The 21760-nt window shown below is 43.1% G+C and overlaps 2 protein-coding genes across 4 annotated transcripts in view; both read right to left on the reverse strand.

The window, feature by feature from the left end:
• Positions 1-3099, reverse strand: part of fbxw4 (F-box and WD repeat domain containing 4) — a 48713-nt gene extending 45614 nt beyond the window's left edge. For all 3 annotated transcript variants that reach the window (XM_087179178.1, XM_087179177.1, XM_023425693.2), the window contains exons 1-3: positions 2735-3099; positions 821-916; positions 429-614 (exon numbers count right to left, since the gene is read on the reverse strand). In XM_087179178.1, the coding sequence (XP_087035304.1) occupies positions 429-614; positions 821-916; positions 2735-2919 (467 nt within the window). In that variant the 5' untranslated portion in view covers positions 2920-3099. The remainder of the gene's footprint in view (positions 1-428; positions 615-820; positions 917-2734) is intronic.
• An 11533-nt stretch (positions 3100-14632) lies between these two features.
• fgf8a (fibroblast growth factor 8a) lies at positions 14633-21604 on the reverse strand. Its single transcript, XM_023425761.2, has 5 exons — positions 20971-21604; positions 20840-20876; positions 19861-20041; positions 17628-17734; positions 14633-15794 (listed from the first exon to the last, which is right to left on the reverse strand). The coding sequence occupies exons 1-5, from the start codon at positions 21000-21002 to the stop codon at positions 15510-15512; spliced, it is 642 nt and encodes a 213-aa protein (XP_023281529.1). The 5' UTR covers positions 21003-21604; the 3' UTR covers positions 14633-15509.
• Between the last annotated feature and the right edge of the window lie 156 nt (positions 21605-21760).

A 21760-nucleotide genomic window follows, 5' to 3' on the forward strand; every position in this document is an offset into this window, starting at 1 on the left:
ACCATCTTGATACTCTCTGCTCTTTCACTTGTCCACCTGGAGACAGCAGGTGGTGGGCGGGGCTAAAGGCCTGATCCACATTTCTCAATCAGGAAGTAAGAGGAGATGAGCTTCAGACCCAGTTTTTATGTGTGAAAACATGTTGAACTAAATATGAATCATAGCAGAGGAGTTTTAGAGTTTAAAAGAAGCCTGCACGAACTTTAACTTTAGCAAAAAAATTGCAGTTGCTGCACATTACTTGTCATGTGAACAGGGACCTTAGTACACGTGTTTAAAACACCAAATGTAAAATCTTTAAACCGCTAAAGTTGCATCAATGACAAAGTCATAAAACATTCCTTAACATAAAGAAACAAATGACTAAGAGCATGTTGTGTTGTCAGATGAAGTCAGGAGGAGAACAGAGAGAACATGAGCTACTGTACCTTCCACCACTGATCAGGTGAGAGTCCGTCAGAACAAAGTGACACACGTCTCCATTATGGCCTGAGTAGATTTCAAATGGGTTACGCTGGAGTCTCCCTGAGTCTTGGCGCAAATGGTACGCTCCAATATCAGCAGCCTGAGACAGAAACAGTACATCCCCATCCAGCTGCAACCATGGCAACAGTCTGAAGACAAGACATAAAGGAAATTTACAAAATTGAAGACAAGAAGTTGGATATCAATCTCATGCCTATGTGTGGAGCAAGAGCCAGGATGTTAGTGGTTAGCCTAGCTTAGCATACAGACTGGAAGCAGAGGTCCCAAAGGAGTAAAAAAGGTCTGTGGAAGCGTTTGAGTCTTTAAGCAGTGCATTAGTCAGTGACTCACTTACTTTGTTTTCCATTTGAGAAGAATCGCCCTTTTGCAGACCCCATCCCTCCAGTTCTGAGCTATCTTCACTCTCTCCTTCAGCGGGATATGAGGATATCTGCAGCAGAGACAGAGACATCTGAGCGTCAGTCTTTCCACCACTGCTGATTTTATACCCTGATTATAGTGAAAAGGCTTATTTGACCCTTTGAACCCATCCAATGAGTTCACAGGTACAGGACAAACTGGAACTGTTCAACTTTTTTCAGACAATTCTTTCTCAGTATTTGTTTTATTCCATAACGTGAACAACACAAACAAATAAACAAAGTCACAGCACATCATCTGATGGCAGGTGGAACCAAAGACACACCATAACCACAAACACGTCCTACTGCACATAGTGGGATGAAAATATTATAAGATCAAATCTCACTTATACTATACTTACATACAAGTATGCATATGTGTGTAAATGACAATAAACTATTTTTAATTGAGTGAAGCCGTAACCTCTCTGCGCCCTTTGACCCACACACCAGTGGCACAGGGGACAAATTAGCAGCTGGATCAAGAGATTCAGACACATCCCATGAAACAGGTTCAAATTGAAAGTGACCGTGCATCAGACAGTGTCTTTGTCGTAGAGACAGGAAATCGAAGGGGGGGGCCAGGTCATATGTATGTTCAGATACTGATGCCGTCGACGGCAGAGGAAGCAGCTTGAAGCTGTCTCACTGTGAGGATCTACAGCTGCTGTTACACTGTCACCTGCTTCTGTGAGGAGACTGCTGAACTGGAACAGGGGCCTAAAGCTAAAGCTGCTAGTGCGGCTGTTGAGCACTCTTAAAGCTAATTACAGTTTATAACAACTCAGATCTTATTTTCAGTGTTTTCACCATCATTTTTACTGGTAATGACAACATAATAATTACAATGTGCCGTGGTAGTCCAGGGGTTAAGGTACCATGACTCCAGTGTCCCCACTTTGTATCCAGCTGCAGGCCCCTGATGTAGGTCTCCTCTCTCTCCTTATCTACTAGCATCTCTCCTCTATCAGCTGTCTAATGAAGTAATTAAACAAAACCTTCATGCTCTCTAGTTACCTGCTGACATCTGGTCCGACAGTCAGACCATCAGACAGGTTCGTAACAAAACCAGCTGTTTATCTTGGTGATTTAAACCCAAAATCAAACTGAAATGTGTCTGTTTACAATGTTCATCAGGATTTATGGTGAATTATTTTAATGTTTGCCTTTATTTTCTCTTCCTAATAAGTCTGACTACCATGGAGACCTGCCCAGGGGCCCCACAACCCCCAGGGCCCCAAAAGCCCCAGGTTTACACTACATATTTTGGATCTACATAATCTGACTAATCACACATTTGTTAGAAATGTATTCAACTGATGTTCATTCTCAACAACGATGGGTCCTCCATCCTCCCTCCTCTTATAGAGGGACTCTAGATGTGTCAACATTTAGGTTTAAGACCTGAACTGTTGTAGTTTATATTGTGGTCCTTGTTTTGATGTACAGTTGCAACGTTTTATTAAATTACTTTTTTGGGGGGAATTCTAAACTTAAAGTATTAATGTGTATCAACATAACTGCCAATTAATTTTCTTTTAATTATCTAACCAATTAACACAATAATTATTTCAGCTCTTCTGGGTGCCGGAGGGAAATAATGATACTGCCATGTACAGAGGGGGCTCACAGGGGCCAAACAACACATCCTTAACCCGGGGTCCCTGAGGAGTTAATCCAGCCATGCTGCTGCTAGAGACTGTGAGCCACGGTTGTCAGCCAGCAGTGACCGAGCCACAGGTGCAGCAGCCGGTGGAGACAGAGCCGGTCAGTGACGGTGACATGCTAATGCTGACAGGCTAAAGCTGAGCTAACACACGTAGCTGCTCTCAGGTCTGCCATCTTACATGTCCGTCCCGTCCCGCCTGATCCCCGTGTTCAGAAACTCTCTGGCGATCCTCCTCCACACAGCGTCCCGGTTCACGAAGCGACACAGGCTTCTACAGACCTGAGAGAGACGGCTCAGAGACCTGTAGTCCAGATAAGACAGGATGTGATAGAGGACATCCTCCGGCAGCTGGAGGAGGAGCATGGTGTGGCCGCTGCTCCCGCCTCACACTCTCCGTGCCCTGGGCTCGGTGTGTTCAAGTCCCGCAGGTGCTCCTCGGTGAATTCGGGAGTTAAACCTGGTAAAGAGAGCACCATGTTTCAGAGAGCAGCAGCGCAGAGGAAACACGAAGCCATTCCTGTTGTCAGCTGACAGCTGATGACGACAGCGATACGTCACTGCGCGCGACGACGTATAATGATTAACTTTACTCAAAAATATTTGCAATAAAATTTGCCTCTACATGATTGTAACGACAATGTAACTGATAATATACCTGTTGAAGATTCTGTTAAGTATTTGGGAATATTTATAACGAAAAATCATACAGCTAGACAACATCCAAAGTCCTCAAACAGACGAAAAAAGACCAAGACCAGTTTTAATATTTGGCCTCTATCCTGGGCAGAGTTCTCCTCTCAAAAGCACAGGGCCTATCTCACTTTGTATATCCATCTTTATCTTTGTTTGTAAATGATTCAACAATTTAAGACGTAAATTATTTTTTTGGTTTGCTGATACTGTTAATACCTTTAAGGTTAATTAGTTAAAAGATGTCTTACAAATCCTGATTAACTGTGGTATTTCATCCCAAATCATATTCTTGACAAAATTGGAGGTATCCCCTTTGTTTGCCATGTAATTACTTAACGAACAGATTGCCAATCAAATTATAGAAATTCCATCAGCAGGCTCTTCTAGCTTGGAAGCATATTTTTTTTATTAAGATCTGTGGACAAAATCCCAATTAACCAACAGAGAAGATCTTCCAGCTTGGAGTTAAATATTATACTGTATTATATTTCCTTATTATCTGGAATAATGAGGGTCTATTATACCAAAACAAACCACTGTTTTATTAATCATGGTTTGACACAGGAATTTGGTTGTCATATCCAGAATACCCTCAGACATTTGGTGTAGCAGATTGTTGATGCAGTTCCCACTGGTTCTCTGCTGCTTCATTGTGAAAGTAATGTAAGATAGAATGAAAAAGTAGCTCTGAACATTTTATTGGAGATATTGATATTCAGATCTGTGTATAAATGCTTTGAACCAAATTACATTTCCTGCAGAAAAAATTTTCATTTTCCATTTATTCATTTTATCCAGAGCAACTTAAAAATGAGGGACACCACTTAAGCTTCAGTGCAGTAGGAGAGCTTGGTGTAAGTAAGTACCACATCTTTTCAATAAGTGAAAGATTAGGTAAAGAGGTGCACATTAAGTGAAAAGTAAGTCTTGTTTACTGGGTGATACACAGTGCAAAATGCAGCAACATAAACAATGCGTTAGTGATAAAGATAAAGAAGAATTCTTCAATATCATCAAATCTACCCACTAATAACAAAAAGAAAAGAAGCAGTAAAGAAAAGGCTGTTACCACACTGAGCGATTTCAGGTCTACTTTCCATTTCATTTCCTTGCCCGGCTGGATGCCTCATTTCTATTGGCCGCGCGGCTGTTCATCACGGTGTCCAGCCACTGCGCTCGCGCTACCTCGCACCTATTGGAAATAATGTGTTTCAGAGCAAAGTGGTGCCATTGCCGCGTTCTGACTGAAAGCCGCGTAAGGCTACGCCCACACTACTACATTTTCATTAAAACAAAAGCAATCTCCATCTGGCACCGTATCAGAAATGATCTCTGTCCATACTGACACACCTGAAAACACATATCACATGACCATTCACATTACACTCAGCATATGCGTGCAGGTAGAAACATGAAGCAGATTGTCTACCATGCAGCTGGGTGGTTGTAGAGAATGCTGCAAACCGGGAACAGTAAAGACAGGTATAGCAGAATTTAACTGAACAACAGCTGCTAGCAAAGACTACAAGGTCAGTAACACTTGTACTTCATTATTCATGTTGTATTCACCACCAGCAGTCTTGATTAGATCAAATCAGGAGGCGAACGTGTGCATCTACATCATAGTTTCCAAAGATACTTTGTGAGTATCTAGACTTATTAGCATTAGTTATAATCTAGGATGAAACACCACTTCTATGAATTGGATATATCTTCTTCATAGAATGAATTATTTATTTCATTATCAGAAGCAACCATCAGCTCCCAGTTTAAAGGATTGTATTATCATTAAGCGCAACAAACAAATAACTTTTTCCAGTGCTTTCAGCTGCACTCATTGTCTTGCTTAGTAGCAATAGTTAATCAACAGTAATGCTAAAAAGCTGAGTTTACTTCAATCCTCTAAGGAGACCATGCAATATGGTCAAAAGGTCCAGAAGAAGCTAGTAGGAGGACCTTAAAATGAACAAAGACTTTCTATTTATACTCGCTGGTTGTTGTCACTAAATTCCTGTTTCATTTTTTTTTTGCACGAGAGTGTGTGATAATCCAGTGAATCATTGCCATCAGACAATGACACAAGGTTTTGTTTGATCCACACACATGCATGGCTGAATACTACGTGCAGACATTGTGCAGCAGAATGAAAGTGGAGAGCGGCCCAGCACGGCCCTGAGGCCTGTTTAGCCACTAAAACTGCCAAGGTTGTGTCACGGTCAAATGACTACCAAAAGTTGATTGACCTTATGACATTTTATGAGGCGCTTAACCGTTTAGCATCAGTAGCATCAATTTGTGCTCATTCACATCATGAGGGTCCTGAAGCCTTCAGTTACGAGTGGCATCCCTGCAGCTCTTTGATCAGCTGAGCACAACCGCACATAATTGAAATATGCAGATCGTTTTTCTTTCTTAAAGACATGTCCCCTCGTTGAAAGCTGTGTGCTCTAAAAGGCCATGTCTCTAACACTGGGCCGTCGAAAAAAATCATTTATGGTTGGTTTTCCAGCTGAACTGTCATGGCTAAAAAGGAAATGAAGAGGTTGGGAGGAGGGATATGGGGAGTGGAGGGGACATTTGGGGGGTTGTGGTGGGGGTGTTTCAAGAGAGCTATGGGAGGGAGGGAGGTCTTCCCTTTTGATCTTTTTAGGGCAGCAAAGAGGGAGGGGGCTCTGCCTGAGCTGGCAAACACATTTAGCTGGTAATTGTTCAGATCAGACTGACAATCAGTCTTGGAAATGCACGGACAAACAAAAGTTTACAGCTCCAATTGGAAAAGTCAACAGGTCTCGCATAAGGCCCGTACATAAACAATGAAACTGTCGAGCTGGAGCTTCACTTTGATCAGTTGTTTGCGTTTCAATTATCCAGCCTGCTTCGACCGCTGGCTTTGTTAACACTGCTGAATGGGGGCTTGGATTTAATGGGCTGCCTGTCATTTTTGATAGAGAATCCATCCACCTTACTGCCTCTGCTCTCAGTGCATCTGAACATCCAAGTGTTTGGACACATTCAGACGGACGTTTGCCCTGAGTTAAAAACAATGCATGGGGCTGCAGCGTTGGTTGGTTGTGCTGTTTCATGTGCCGGAGTCAGACTGAAATATCATCTGGGAAGACCAGTTGAAGGAACAGGCCCGCATGCATGTGGCCAACCCAGCACTGTGCCGGATGACACGCAATGCAGTGTTGTTTTGGATAACTTTACAATTACATGTGTGAGGAAGGTCATAGACATAAACCTACAAGAACGATTATAAGATTAGTCTTCATGACAGTGTCTCTGCATGATTCCCCACAACTGCCACTTCAAAACTCTGAGGCTGGCTATGGAACATCGTACTTTGTGAGTGCAAGCTGAAATGTGTCTGTAGTTTAAAATGAGGTCAGTATCAAAGGGCTTGTGTAATATAAAATAAAGAGTTTTTTTGTTGAAGTGCTCCCTGTATGTCTGCATTGTTGGTGACGGTAGTGTTGGGGGCAGCAACACAGAGTGCAATACAAATTTCCCTTTGGGGACAATAAAGAATCTTATGTTGTTCAGGATTTTAGAAATACTGAGGTTAGAACACAAGTCCAAAAGTTTTCTCTCTCTGCATGATGGTCACATTGCATTCCACACTCATGATGGATAACATTTCTGTTGGAAAAAAGAAAATTCTTTTTGCCTGAAAAAGAGCCATGTGTAAACTTCCTCTCAGGTTGTTAAAACCTAAGAAAGTCTTAGAAAAATACAAAGGAAATTACTTTGCTGTATTTTTATATTTCACATTTCCCAAACCAAGGTATTTTCTTACAAGTATTGTCCCCTCACTTGTAAGTGTCTTAGGATAGAAGTAAATGAATAAGTGTAATGTAATGTATTATAAAGGGATGACACTAAAACTTTGCTACCAACACAAAAATGATTCAAATGGCAGCTCCAGAGACATCACTGTGCTGCATGAGGAAACCTCTGCACATAGCTGAGAATATATTCAGATATTTATTAATTAAAAATTACCAACAATGGCTGCACACATACATTTTTACATTTTACACACACTGTAAGTGTGTATGAGAATAATCATACAGAGTAGTCGACAGCAAAGTGAATCACAGGCATAAAAACCAAACACACAATGACATGACAACAAATAGACAGAAAGAATAAGAAAATAAACACAGTGAATAATAGGAAGAAAAAAAAAAGGAACAAACAATGAAAAAGAAACATGATTTTGAGTATTTAGGGATTATTAATTCAGATAAAAAATACAAATGTCCAATATTGAAAAAAAACATTTACATTTACTCAACAGTTACTCAGATTCAGTGGGTCACACTGAATCTGCGCAAACTATAAATGTTAATTTAAAGAATATAATATCTTTATATTTGAAGACTGAGTCCGAGCTCATATAATAATCAATGGCAAATTCTATTATAGAAAAAACCTTCAGATTGTTACATGACATTTTCCCCCCGACGCCTCACTCTTTTCTCCCAGTGTGCAGCACATGGAGGTCAGTCCAGAGGGAAAACCCTCATCTCACACAGCGTTTCAGAGCAAATACAAGTGGCTGGAGGTTGTAAGTGCTTTTTGATGGGGGCAGCTTCTATGTCGGCTTGTGGCATTCTGGGCTGCTTAGGGAGGCAGGGTCGCGTTCTCTGGTCACCCCTGCTATTCTACAACCTCCACGGGGGGGTGGAGGCAGGGGTTAAATTGCTCCCTAAGCAAATGAAGATGGTCGCTCTGTTTGTTTATCTTGGGTTAAGGATGATGGTTGTGGCTCAATAAAATGGATGAAAGTGATGTTACCCCCGTTTTTTCTGCACTGGAATTGCTCCACATTTGCATGGCAGCATTGGCGACACAGAAGGTGTGACTTTTCCCACAAGCCAGTTCTTCTCTGGGGGTTCACTTTGCAGACACTGGAGGCAGTGGTGGGGGCTGTAATGGAGAGGGCAAACTAATTCATTCACAAAGTCTACTTGTGTTCCGGAGGGTCTGCAAATCCTGGATTTGAGAAGCAACATTGAAAACTCATGGATTCACTTTATTACTATGAAAACTGCATTTCATCAGTATTTTTCTATTGCTGTCAGGTTTCATCACAAAGCTCCGGCTTTAATTGATTGATCTGGTGTCTGCAAGCTTCTATTGGAAGTCCTCCGGGACAAATCCCTCTGTTAATCCAATGTGGAAGGAGTTAAGCAGATTAATGTCAAGTATTGTCAAGAGCATTTAATTCAGTGCTATAGGTTAGACGACCTCTCATAGGTCAGGATTAATTAGTGAAAGAACTCAATTTTTCAGCTGTGTCTTCTCACAGTGTGTCTATGTAGAAAACATTTCAGCAGCATTTCTCTCCTGTTTTAATCTATTCTGCTTTTACTCCTGCTAAACGCCCGTTAACACGACCCAAAGCGTAACTTTACACTTCAAGTAGAGGTGTGCAAAAAAAATCGTTTCACATCAGAATCACGGTTATATCTCTACCGATAAAAAATCTATTCATAAATTCCCCAAAAAATCGATTCATATTTTTCAGTCTCATAACCGCCCTGGTTTACATTCTTTCTTGACATTAGTTTAGCTCGCCAGTCTACAGGCACCGTGTTGGGTTCTGCCCAGATACTCCTTTGGCAAGAAGAAAGTGCAGTGTGAGCGATGGAAAACATAGAGGAAAAAGTAATTCAACCTGCCCTGTCTTCATTGAAGACACATTTCAGATTTTATAACCTCGGGGGGAAGAAGCAGCTCGCTGTTATCTGCAGCTTTATATATATTTTTAAGAGCTTGAAGATCTGATCAACACTAAAGTATATGTCATGTAGAGAGCTGATCAAAACAAATGAAATGCTCAAAGTTGTTATAATGACATTTAAGGTGTATCGATTGATTTCCAAACATCAGCCATGCATTGAGTAACATGCAAGGAAACCTTCCACCCTAAAAGTTGCCGGTAGCTGCCGGTAGCTGCCGGTAGCTGCCGGTAGCTGCCGGTAGCTGCCGGTAGCCTCTGAGCTGAGCTTTTTTTATCTCAGATCGATTTCGAATTGAATCCTGAGCCCAAGAATAGAATCGAACAGTGCGATTTTTCCTGCTATATCCTCTGTTTACATGCGTATATGTAAAAGTAATATGTGTATTTGGGATCTGAATTTTCCCAAAACATGGGTGACACACAACTCCCTGTGCCTGAATGCCTCCTGTGTGACACATATTCCTGGGAAGCCTGTTTTTTTCTGTATTTTTTTTTTCTTTCTCTGGTGTTACTGGACATCTGGATACACCAAACTGCTGATAGGTGCATAAGCACAGACAAAAATCAGAGCTTTCCCCTCCAGTTTCCAGTCACTTGTACCCGCTCTGCCCCAAAATTAGCAGGTATAAGCAGGTTTTTTAAACATGGGTAAACCCACTTAAAAAAGGCGATTGACCTTTGACTCACTGCCAGTCGAGTTTGCCAGAGAGGACTCGTACAAGTGCAAGGAGAAATGCTATTACGTGCACTTACTGAGCACACCGATGCAGACGCAGGGGAGAAAGAGTTAGCTGTTAGCTGTTGTGCAAACTTGTAAAAGGGATCTGTAGTGTCTCATTTCTGGCTTGGTGCCGGCTTGTATAGTTCAAAGCCTCCTGTGACAATTGTATGTTTTTAAAACTTATTTCGGGGCTGCTGCTCACTCTTTCATCCCAGGGCGCAGCGTAAGGGACAATAACTAGTGTGTTCACCTGGGTGTTGTGTTTACATCACTGCTGATCGGAACAGGAGCCGATAAACACCTGTGACTACTGCAGAGTCATTTGACCCAGGTGTGAATGCAGATTGTTCCTTTGTCCATTGCCCACAAAAGCCTGATGTTAGTGGGTCTCAGTTGGTTTTTTGACCAGTGGGAAAGGGGCTATAGAGGGGAGAACCCCAACACAGCCGGGGGCTTATGAGCATCATAATATATCTAGAATTGCTCATAGTCTGGCCTCTACCCTGGAACCAATTTGCCTTGGGAGACCCTACCAGAGGCTAATGCCCCTGACAACACAGCTCCCAGAATCACTGTGACTGGTTTTTAAAACTGGTGCTGATGTACAGCAGCATGTTTGTAGGACAGCAAATATTTGTACTTGGATATCCAGTAGCAGTTTGTGGCTAATAACCACAGACATAAGAACGCTCTCACAGACAAATTTGTGTGAAGTTTCTGGGCTCCAGCTCCTCAGAACTCCAGCAACAAATGTTCTCTTGAAAGAACTTTATGGCCGACTTTCAGTCAGCAGTGCTGGAACTATTTGCTCTCCTGCTGGCAAACAAACACACAAACTAACACAGAGAAACTGACCCACTCATACACAAGTCACTCACACACACACACACACACACACACACACACACACACACACACACACACACACACACACACACACAGGGATTCAGTAGAGGTTTCCTCAACTGAACTGCTGTTTCTTAGACTATTATTTAGTTCAGGTTCAAGTATCGTGATGTAATTTGATCAAAAAGTGTCATATTGTTATATCAGAGGTGGATGACATTAAGTGGCCTGTATCAGACCCATACATTGGCAAAGCAATATGGTGATCTGACTCCCTTTCACACAAACATACCTACAAAGACACACACACTGGTGCATGTTGGGATTGTCCAATCAAATGAAACGCCAGGGTGCTAAAAGGCGGGAGATGAAAGAAAAACAGTGGAGATACTGAGAGTTACAGAACCTGAAGGAAGCTAAAGCCTAAAAACAAACACATTGGTATCATCACCACAACAGCACAGCGCTCTGACACTGACATGCTGCTATCTGCTAAAAAGGAAGGAGGGGTGGGGGGGGATCTTCATGACTTCAAATGACCTTGTTATCCCTGTTGGGATCTGTCTAAGAATACCCTCCCTGTTAGCTTTCCCTGGTCAGGTTTCATGTGGGGAGAAACCACAGCGGCCGCAGCGTTTCCTCTCGGTTCAGTTAAGAGCTGCTGGTGTAAGAAGGTTAAAACCAACACCAGAGAAGAGGAAAGTTTGTTTCTCAACAAACCTCAAAGAAACAAATAAGCGAAAAGTCAAATGGTTCCTATAGATAATGTACTAGACAGATGAGGTATACATTGGGTTGTGGCATCAGTAACGTGGGTCAGGTTCAGACTTGAACTGCTACTGGTTCTGGGTCTGTGCTCAAGTTTTTGGTTGGAGGTGTGTCAGACATGAGCAACACCTGCTCCATCCTCAGGCAAAAAACAACAAGTTACTGACTGGTTTGACCTGTAGGCTTTACCCTGAATTAGGCAGCTCCAGACTATTTCACTACAGGCCGTTTTATGAACATTCATAGGTGTCTATGTTCATAAACATGCTAACATTTGCTCTTAGGTCCGTATAATTCCACAGACAGTTGTGGACATGGACAGACGATAACATTTCTGTCACATGGTCCAACGTGGCCACAGGATTGTGGAAAGTAAAACTGAAGTGTCTATCAGCCACTCAGACGGTCTGGCTGAGGTGGTTTTAGTTGAGGGCTCTGTCCACAATGAAACACCTTAATTACAGAAACACAGTTCATCTCTTCTTCTTTGTCCAAAACTTCATAACAACCATCATCTGGTGAGGAGTGAGACAGATAATTTAGAAAAAGAGCCATGAGAAATTAGAAATTTAGTCTTGATGGAAAGGTGAAAATTGTGTTTATACATTTAAGTGTCATGAAGTGCATGCACCCACAGGTCAAGTAGCTGTACAACAGCACCCTATCTTTAAAGATCCAATATTTTACATTTCTCCAGTGTTTTATTTGAAGTGTTGATCCATAAGAAGATATATTTGTGGTTTTAAGAACCAAAAACCATCTCAATGTAGTTTTACAGGCTTCTCTCTGGAACTCTAGTAACTACAGTTCAGTGAGCCAATCAGAAGACTGGAGGCTCTGAGCCTCTCTTCTGATTGGCTGACTAGTTTCTGAGTGATCAGATAAAAATATAGCAATTTTCAGGTAAACAAAATCATGAAAGGCTGGAGGGTGAGTCCAGGTGTGCGGGGCTTGGGCATGGCTGAGGGCAGTGACTGCTTTGTTGTGACATCACAAAGTTACAGAAGTCCTGCAGCTGGTTTTAAGGCTCAGTTTCTGAATACAGGCTGAGTGCATTTTTCTGTGGACTGAGGCTTTGATACTTTCACAGTATTCATATAGAACCTAGACCTGCTTTATAATCACACAACACATGGACATCTACCTTTATACTATATGGGACCTTTAAAATCCATAAGCTGCGAAAAAGTAGAAAATAGTTGAAAATGGTTATGAAAACAAGTTTAAAATTGTCTCCCAACCAGAGTCCTGGAACCTTCAGCCCTAAAACCCCCAAATCTCAACAGAAAGGAGCAACTGGATTCAATTAGGCTTTTGTCTGACCTGATACGACAGTGTAAGAGCCACAGCCCAGTCTGTCTTAGAGCTTGCTGTTGGGATAGATAGTGGGTGAAGTAGGGGTACGGTGTTATGGGGATGCACAATGGCTGTTGGAATAAATGCTTCATTTATGAGACTCCCAGCTAATTTGATGTTTAGGTTTTTGGGGTGTTCGGTATTAATTAGGCATCAGACCCATCAAGACCTTGCACACTACAAATGAAATTCTGTTCCCCTCCATTGTACTGACAGATCTCCAAACCTGGACAGATAAAACTAAAACCTTCTGAGTGATATCACTAGAGGGAAGACAGAACACATGTTGTAAGTGGATTTGACCTTTAATTAAAGGTTTTCCAAGTGAACAAGCAGAGAGCAAGTCTTCGACTTCTAAATCTAACTGGAGGACGAGCATGAGCAAACTTTCAGTGCTAACCACAGTTTCTGCTGGCGGCTCACCATGAGTCTGTTTGGCTCCTGTTTCCTCTGCTCCACTTGTTGCCGGCTGGCTCGGTCTACTTCAGTTTCAGCTACAATATTTACAGTTTGAGGACAAATGCTCAGACCTGTAAATACCAACATATACAGCTAGTGCCACTGTCTTCTATTGCAGCTTCTGCCTAGCATGGTTAACATTAGGTTACCAATAGTTCAGCTGTTGACTTCACTTTAGGAGCGCAAATATTTTCCTAAACAGTTTAGGATGGTATAAATGTGTGACCTGCTCCCTCCTATAGGCTACATCCACACTACTATTTTTTCATTTTGAAACGCACCTCTTTTGCTACGTTTCCTCCTCCCGTCCACACCGAGCACCGAAAACAGAGAGTTTTGGAAATGATGACGTAGTAGTCACCCCCAGTCGCTCCGATTGGGTCTTTTCAGCCTCGACTACCATTGGTGAAAGCAACATGGATAACGAATTACAAGTGTTTTTGCTAGCAGCTGCATTTTAACACTGCAACAGTCTTTGCTGTCGCTTTTTCGTTGCTTTTTCGTCTTTAGCGTTGTGTTAGTATGGATGAAGATCGTTTTCTTTTGAAAACGCCATTTTAGAATGAAAACGTAGTGGTGTGGACGTAGCCTTAGTATTTTGGGAGGGATTAGCTTAGCATAAAGACTGAAAGCAGAAGCAAACAGCTAGCCTGGCTCTGGCTCTGCAGCTGACTTGTTGTATCTTATTTCTTTAACCTTTGCACACACACAAACCAACGTCAAACCAACAGGTTGTAGTTTTAGAGGGCGTTATACGCTGGAACTATTTCTTGTCCAACAATAGCTGGTGTAGTGACTTAAATGTTGTCATTGAAGTTAAGTTGCCAGGTTTGATACAGAGACCAAAACCTGAAATAACAACCGTATCTGGCAACCTGCGCATGTGACGTGCGTGTAAGTGCTGTGTGGATGGATGTTGTTCGCGAGAAATGGTTTCGTAACTGGAACATACAGTGTATATTATTAATATGTACTTTCCACTTTTTCTTGTGAATGTCCCTCAACAGTTTGTAATATATTATACAAAATCTCCATTTAATACTTGATGTGCGCAGACTATTAATTTGTGCCTGTGAATGAGTGTGTGCACACAAATGAATAGAACATAACATTGAATTTGTGCTAAATACAAGCAGCTCATTTGGATGAGACTGTTCGACAACAGTCAGTGTTTATATCAGATTTTGCTGCTACAAATGTGGTGTTGGTGTCACAGAGACATGCTGTTAAAACAGTATTAGTTCATGCAGTGTTTTGCACACAATAATCTAAGAGCATGAAATAAGTGAACTGTGTGCACAAATGAGTTTCTTATTTCAGGCTGGGTACAGGTTCTATCAGACTAGCACTAAGCTAAAATGTATTTACACACAGCTAAGTGTGTGTGCATAGAGCCTGGTCAGCTTCTGTGTGTGTTTTCAGCTTTTCACAGATGGATCCAAAGCGAGCATGTACCAAACAAGAGTTTAATATCAGTATTCTAATGTACATTTATTACACATTTTAAATAAATATTCCATCCTTAAAATTATTTTACACATCCTCAAATAAAAATATATTTATATATGTATAAAAACACACATTCAGGGGACGACAAGAACACAAGTAGACGTGGGGGGGTCGTGGGCGTGTCGAGGGGGTTCCTTACACTTCAATGCATTTTGTACACGTCAACATTACAGTCAGAACAGGAAACCTGTGATTATCAAATGTAGCTGCCACATTGTTCCATCGGACACTGTTAAAGCTCAGTTTGCTTTCAACTGTGTGAGAAAGATAGAGAACGAGCCCAGTCAGGACGCAGCGTCTTTACCGTCATCACCGCACGCTTATGCAACGTTCACTGACCCCGGCGCTCTCCAACGCAGTGTGTGACAGTATGTCTCTCTGAACGCAGCGTTCCCTGGCAGTGCGGTTAATCAGGGCCCTTCAAGTCTCCTTGAGCAGCAGGCGAGAGTCCAAAAAATGACTCAACTGGTCAAAATTACATAAAAAAAACAACACAACGCACTCTACTAAGATATCCCCGATAAGTCAGACAATGAGTTATGTGCATCTAAAAACAAACTTTTCTTTTTTTCTTTTTTCTTTTTTTTTGTTTTTGTTTTTTTAACACAGGTCAGTACTAAAAGTCTGGATTACAAAAATAGATTTCTCACATTTTTTGCCTATGTACAGATTTTTTTTTTACTTTGAGAAAAATAGAAAACGAACTACATATTAAGATATAGTAATGCTCAGTATAAAAATGTCTCTAGAGGTTTTGTGTGGAGAGCAGAGGAGTATGTCGGCTGCTGTTCAGTCAGTCAGTCTGTCAGTTTCTCTTCTTTCTCTCTGTCTTTTCTATCTTCCTCCTCCTCCTCAGCGCTCTGACGAGTACCGTGTGCGTTTAGTCCTTTGACTGAAGGGGTAGTGGATGAAGTCGAAAGGCCGGTGGTGGCTCGGGTGGGCGGGCTGCTGTCCCTTCGGCAACCTCTTCATGAAATGGACCTCGCGCTGGTGCTGGCGCGTCCGCGAGCCTTTCCGTGGCCGCCCACGGCGGGTGAAGGCCATGTACCAGCCCTCGTAGCGGGCGTTCCTCAGCGCTGTGTAGTTGTTCTCCAGGACGATCTCAGTGAAGATACAGTCGCGGCCTTGTCCATTTTTCTGCAGAAACACACACACACACACACACACAGAAAAACAGTTAGTGGGAATGTTCAGAGAAGAGTCCTCGATGAAGATTTACAGATGGGAAATATCAGACGTATAAAGGCTTCCCTGTGCAGCCTGTCCCCTGCACGCACACACACTCACACAGCCCTCCCCACATACATGCAGCATATGCTACAGTCATTACAGATCAGAGAGAGGGGGATGACAGTAAGCGATGACTCTTCTCCCCCTTTCAGCAAACATCCAGCAGCCCTCGTGGGTCAGTAGCTGCAGGACGGATCCTCCAGCCATAAAGCCTTAATCAACCCCCGAGGGTCACTTTCACTCCGGCTTTGATTTCCTGTTGCATTTGTGCTTAAATTTAACCAACCAGGTCTGACTGAACTGAATAATAATCGACAGATCTCTAAACACATGTCACCAGTCCGCTGCTGCGTTCAGGTGAGGCCCCAGTAGATCTGACTGTTGACTTTAGACCACAAAGCAGCTCAGGGGAGAGACAGTAAATAACAAGGTGAAGTGTGACATGTAGTCTATGATATGATAGAGTAAAAAACCGTTTCCATTAGTGATGAAGTGTACAGTAAGGTCAGCTGAAACAGCAGAGACTGGACCTGGACTCTCAGTGATAGCCTACTGTAACAAGCTCCTACCTTTTTGGACAAAATAGTGTGTTAAAAATAGTCATGATCCACCCGAAGTGCACACATACATCCAAAAGACACACTTTCTGTTCATTTTCTCACCCCTCAACACACACACACACACACACACACACACACACACACACACACAGGGGCAGGCTGTAACTGGGCCGGTAGCTCAGGGCAGATGGTGTACGAGGCAGGGTGCTGGGTGGGTGGAGTGGAGTGTGTGTGTGTCTGTTTGGTGCATGTGTGTGTGCGGGGGGTGGGGGGTGTACCAGCTCTTTTTATTAGCAGTCATAGTGAGAGAGGGGCACTGACATAGCCTCAGCCTGACACACACATCTACAGTCACATAACTCCTATGTGTATATGGCTAAACGCTGTTGTAAATGGCTTCTCATTATCCAGCTGGTCATCTTCTTTAACAAACACACCTCTAAGGTTAAACCAGTGCAACATGGTAATGATACAGTATAATAGGCTGATCAAGCACAGTCAGAGCTGCCACTGGATTTTAAAACATGTTCTGCAGATTGGAATTATTCTTTAATTTTCTAATTGTCAGTAAATCACATATAAACACTCAAACCAACAATGTGCGAGTGTCTGTGGCTCTCAGCTCTGAGCCCATTGGTTCCTACTGCTTCACCTCACAAAGACATAGTTTCAATTAACAAACACTCACTAATTTCCTAAAACAGTTACACAGACAGGAGGAAATAGTGGATTTGTTGGGGACTATTTTCAGCAATGGACTAATACATGTTGAGTACTGAGCTACGTCAGGGTTTGGATTCATTGTTAGTTTTAGTCTTTGAATGGAATTTGCTGACATTAAAAAAAATATAGAAGCGGAATGTTTTGTAGCTTGGGTTTTTAGGTGAGGACTCATGTGTTCATGTGCTGTGCAGTGATATGTAGCTGCACACAGTCTCTCATCATCCACCACTTCCCTGATTCATGTGGTCATACAGAAAGTAGTCCCAGCAAATTTCAATACCATAGATTTACTGTCAGTTTGACCTTCCGTCAACACAAACCTCCTCGACTTGGCTGCAAATCATTCTACATTACTTTTCTCTTTTATTTTATTTTTTAATTTTTTTTTACAAATAGTCTCGGCTACAATGAGCTCGCCTGAACTTTTGCCCCTGCTGAGGTGAACTCTTCTCCTCACCTTGCCGATGAGCTTCCCCCTCTTGTTCATGCAGATGTAGAAGCCCGTCTCAGCCCCCTTGATGCGCACTCGGCTCCCGAATGTGTCCGTCTCCACGATGAGTTTGGCTAAAGAAAACAAGCAGGAATGGTTCTGTTAGCCAGACAGCTGAGCGCAGGAGGCAGGAGACCTCTTTTTCTTTCGCTGGTATCTTCAAACATTCAAACCTAAATGGATGACTTAACAGCGCACACATGTACATAAAAGCATCAACAACACACGCAAATGCTTGAGTGTGTTTCCAAGCATGCATACTCTCCTCACACACACACACACACACACACACACACATACACTAAAACCTGTGGGACCATTCCTGGGGATTCATGCTCGCTGAAATTCTTGCAAAATGATAAAACCACGTGTCTCTTGATTCTTTGAAAGCTAAAGAGGCGATCCTGGCAGGCCCATCAAGAACTCCTTTTCAAATAAATCTGCATTGACCTCACACATAAAGCTCCACATTCATCTCCGTATACCCCGCGAGGTAGTGAAAGACACAGGAAACACGCAGCGTTCACGGAGCACAGCTTTATGGAGCTTTGTGCATTTTTCTACCATCGTTTCGAACAAGATGAAAAACGAAACGAGGGTGGATTTAATTATTTCGGAACTTGTGCTGAATGACAGACAGTAGCTGAAGGTCATTTCCGGTGTGTTTGCACTGCAGTGGTCCTTTTATTTTATTTTTTTTAGATCCTCATTGATACTGATTCAGAACATTAAAAGCCAATAGCAGATGACGCTTTATAAATTCCGTCTAAATCCCCATTGTCTCATAAAAATGGCTCCATGGCGATGGCCTCCCCGGGGTTAGCGGGGTCACTGATGATGGCAGCGACCTTCTACACCCAGCCACTGACTAACCACCACACATCTGAGAGCTACAGTTGTGGTTCAGAATCAGCAGCTACAGCAGAGTCTGAGTCACACACACACACACACACACACACACACACACACACACACACACAGACATTTGCTCTCTCATTTCATACAAAATGATTTCAGGTGAATAGCTTGCACACTCTTGGGTTTACACACGTGCAGGCAGTTACATCCTGCAACAACCACACAGCAGCTCCCTGCAGCCAACGCACAGCTAACACTCAGCTATCTACACATATTTCAACAGATGAGTCCACGTTCAGTTCAGTGTGAACACAACAAAGACCTGCAGACCAGAGGAGCTGCAGACTCGGACGAGGCCTGCTTGGTTGTGAGGCTGGACGGAGCGGGGTTGAAGCTGGGGGTGGAGGGGAGAGAATTAGAAGCTATGCAGGAAATATTCGGGAGGCAGAAGTTAAGATGGACTTCTAATGGCTCTTCCAGACCGGCGGGGATCTCTGGAGGATCACCTCCAGCACCATCTACAATCCGCCGGACGCTTTCTCTGAGACTCGAGCCTCTTTCCCTCCAACACCACAGCTGCAGCCTGAGATCACAGACGGCGCAGAGACCCGTCAGCCGCTCGGTGAGCAGCTAAAAGCCTCAACAACACTCCTAACTATTTAAAACCGCGGAAATCTGCTTCAATTTTGAATGAATGACAATCCATTCAACAAATTCTGCAAATGCTAATCTCCTTTAGAAATGCCTCCTCTTATTGTAGGCCGAGCCTACGTGATTTACACAAGAAATAAAAACATTAAAATTACACATGTGCCTTTTATTCTGTAGATATTTCTCTTTAAATGCTCCAGGTCCTCAAATATTTCACTGTTTTAATCGCTTTAAAAATTTTGGCCTTGAGCCATGTTGAGAAAAAATGCGAATAATTTCAGCCAAAGAATTTTAGAATGAGACCAGAAATTAAATTAATCCAGGAAATTATTAGTGAAAATTGATGGAATAAAAACAAATTTTCTTTTAAATAAAATAAAATAGAATAAATTTGCAGACCAATGGGGAAATAATGTGATGAAGACAGAATTTAAAAAAAAATAATTGCACGGCGAAATTATAATTGATGCAGGTCGCAGGGACATGGAGATGCAGAGCAAATGAACTTACGGTGAACTAAATCCACATTCCTCTTTGTGCATTGCACTGGAATTATCTGAAAACTACAGTTCCAAAAATGAAAAAAAAAAAAAAAGAAAAGAAAATGAATCAAACTTTCCTGGAACAGTGAGAAGACCTCGGCGGGTTTCAGAGCACGATATAACACATTTACAGAGGGAGTTTGTCTTACCGTGCACGTCTCCATCGTCGGCCATGGCGTTGATCTTCTTGTTGGGCAGGACCTGAACGTGCTTGCCGCTGGTCCGGCTGTACAGCTGGTAGATCCGGATCAACCTGCGGCTCACGCGGTCCGTCACTTTGCTCTGCTCGCTTACATGCTGCGTGAAATTAGGCGGGGACTGATTGGTTACCTGTCAGAAATTAGATGTCATCATCATCATCATCATCAGTACGTGTACATTTAACTTTTTGTTTGTTTCATATTTTATTTTTTTTTTGTACTGACATTAAAGTTCAGTCGGTGACAGAGAGGCCTGAGCTGTGTGTGTTCAGGTCTCTGTAGAAAACGACTGAAGCAGCTAAACACGGGGGGGGGGGGGCGACTCTCTAACGCAATAACAGCTTGTTGTTGTGTTTTCCCGAGTGACAAGTGTAAGAGGATCCAGGAAGAGCTGCGGCCAAATGAAATGAACAGCTTCCAGAGAGACGCGCGGTGTGATTACAGGTTGCGCGGACAGGAGAATGTGAGCAGGGAGAGGAGCTCGACCTCTCGCAGTCTCGCATTTTTTTATTTCTCCCCGCCGCGCTCCGCCGTGATGGAATGACCGCCGCTGACGGAAAACATTGGCCCCCTCTGCTTCCCTGAACCCCATGACATTATTCACAAGACTCGCAAGCATTTCCCCCTGCCCCGATGCCCCGTCTGTGCCCGCGCGTCCTGTGCCAGGGCCGGTATGTTCATCAGCAACCTGCCAGCAGGCCGTGCGCCCCCGCTGCCCGGCGCACCGTGGGAGCCATCCGATATTGTTGTATCACATAATGTTATGATGATCCCTCACCTTTCCTGTTATTGCCCTGTGCATCACGCGCTTCCACTGCCATATGTTTTACAGATTTTTTTTTTTTGTAGCTAATCTTTATTTTATCACCCAAAAGGAGCATTGCAAAAAAATATTTCTGTGAAAAAAGAAATGAAAGCAGTGACATACCTGAGTGTAGTAGCAGAATGCAAATAGATGTAGAAACCTGCAAAAAGAAGAAGAATAACATGCATTAAGTAACTTGGAAGCGGAGTGGAGGAGCATTAAGAGAGTGGGAGTGAAGGAGGGAGAGCACTCACAGATAGCTGAGTCTGGATGGGATGGGTTGCATGTTGGATGCAGGTGAAAAAAAAAGCTCTTCCAGTAAATTCTGACCGGAGCAGCGAAGTCCAGCTGATCTCGTTTGAATTAAAAAAAAAAAAAAATCAAAATAATCAAAGAATCGAGTCCAAAGATTTCAGAGAAATCCACAAAAAGGTCAGAGGTGCTGACAGAGAGGCTCACGCACGCACCGCGGATGCGTTCTTCACCAAACCAATGTCCATCACTGCTCCGCAGAAATATCTGTCTGATAATGAATGATATTCTAGCATGAGGACACGGACTGGCCGCTCCTGTCAGAAGGCTGCAGGGTCTAAGTGCACTTGCAGAAGCTGAGCTGTGCGTTGAAGTTTGGAGAAAAGCGCTGCAGGATACTCTTCTTTAGATTTTTACAAATAAGTTGTTCCGGGGCTGTCAGACTGTCCCCTGCTTTGTAATCCTCTGCGGCCCTCAGGTGTGTGTGTGTGTGTGTGTGTGTATATGTGTGTGTGTGTGTGTGTGTGTGATCCAGGAGGCTCGGGCTGGCTCGGGTTCCTCAGTGTTCGATGCTGCTGCTGCTCCGCTCGGCTGTGGCAGGACTGCAGGCAGGACGCTCCTTCTCTTCTCCTCTCTCTGCTCCCATCCCACACACACCGCTCCCGTGTCAAGCCTCTGCTCTTCGCTCGGCGCTCACAACACACCCCCGGTTAAAATGGCAGGCTGATCTGCTAAGAACAAGCCCCCTTTTTCTGCAGAACAAAAGCGGACACCCCCTCGGCCCCCACTCCA

Source organism: Seriola lalandi, unplaced genomic scaffold, assembly GCF_002814215.2.
Source record: "Seriola lalandi dorsalis isolate HSWRI2012SDOR001 ecotype SW California unplaced genomic scaffold, Sedor1 jcf7180002054795, whole genome shotgun sequence".
Taxonomy (NCBI): domain Eukaryota; kingdom Metazoa; phylum Chordata; class Actinopteri; order Carangiformes; family Carangidae; genus Seriola; species Seriola lalandi.

What these genes read in the sequence shown, in the direction of transcription:
- fgf8a (XM_023425761.2), bottom strand. Translation starts at nt 21,002, where the DNA reads ATGCAACCCATCCCATCCAGACTCAGCTATCT. An exon ending in CCATCCAGACTCAGCTATCT is followed by an intron (nt 20,877 to 20,970) that starts GTGAGTGCTCTC and finishes TTCTTTTTGCAG; the next exon opens with GTTTCTACATCTATTTGCAT. An exon ending in CGACGATGGAGACGTGCACG is followed by an intron (nt 17,735 to 19,860) that starts GTAAGACAAACT and finishes TGTTTTCTTTAG; the next exon opens with CCAAACTCATCGTGGAGACG.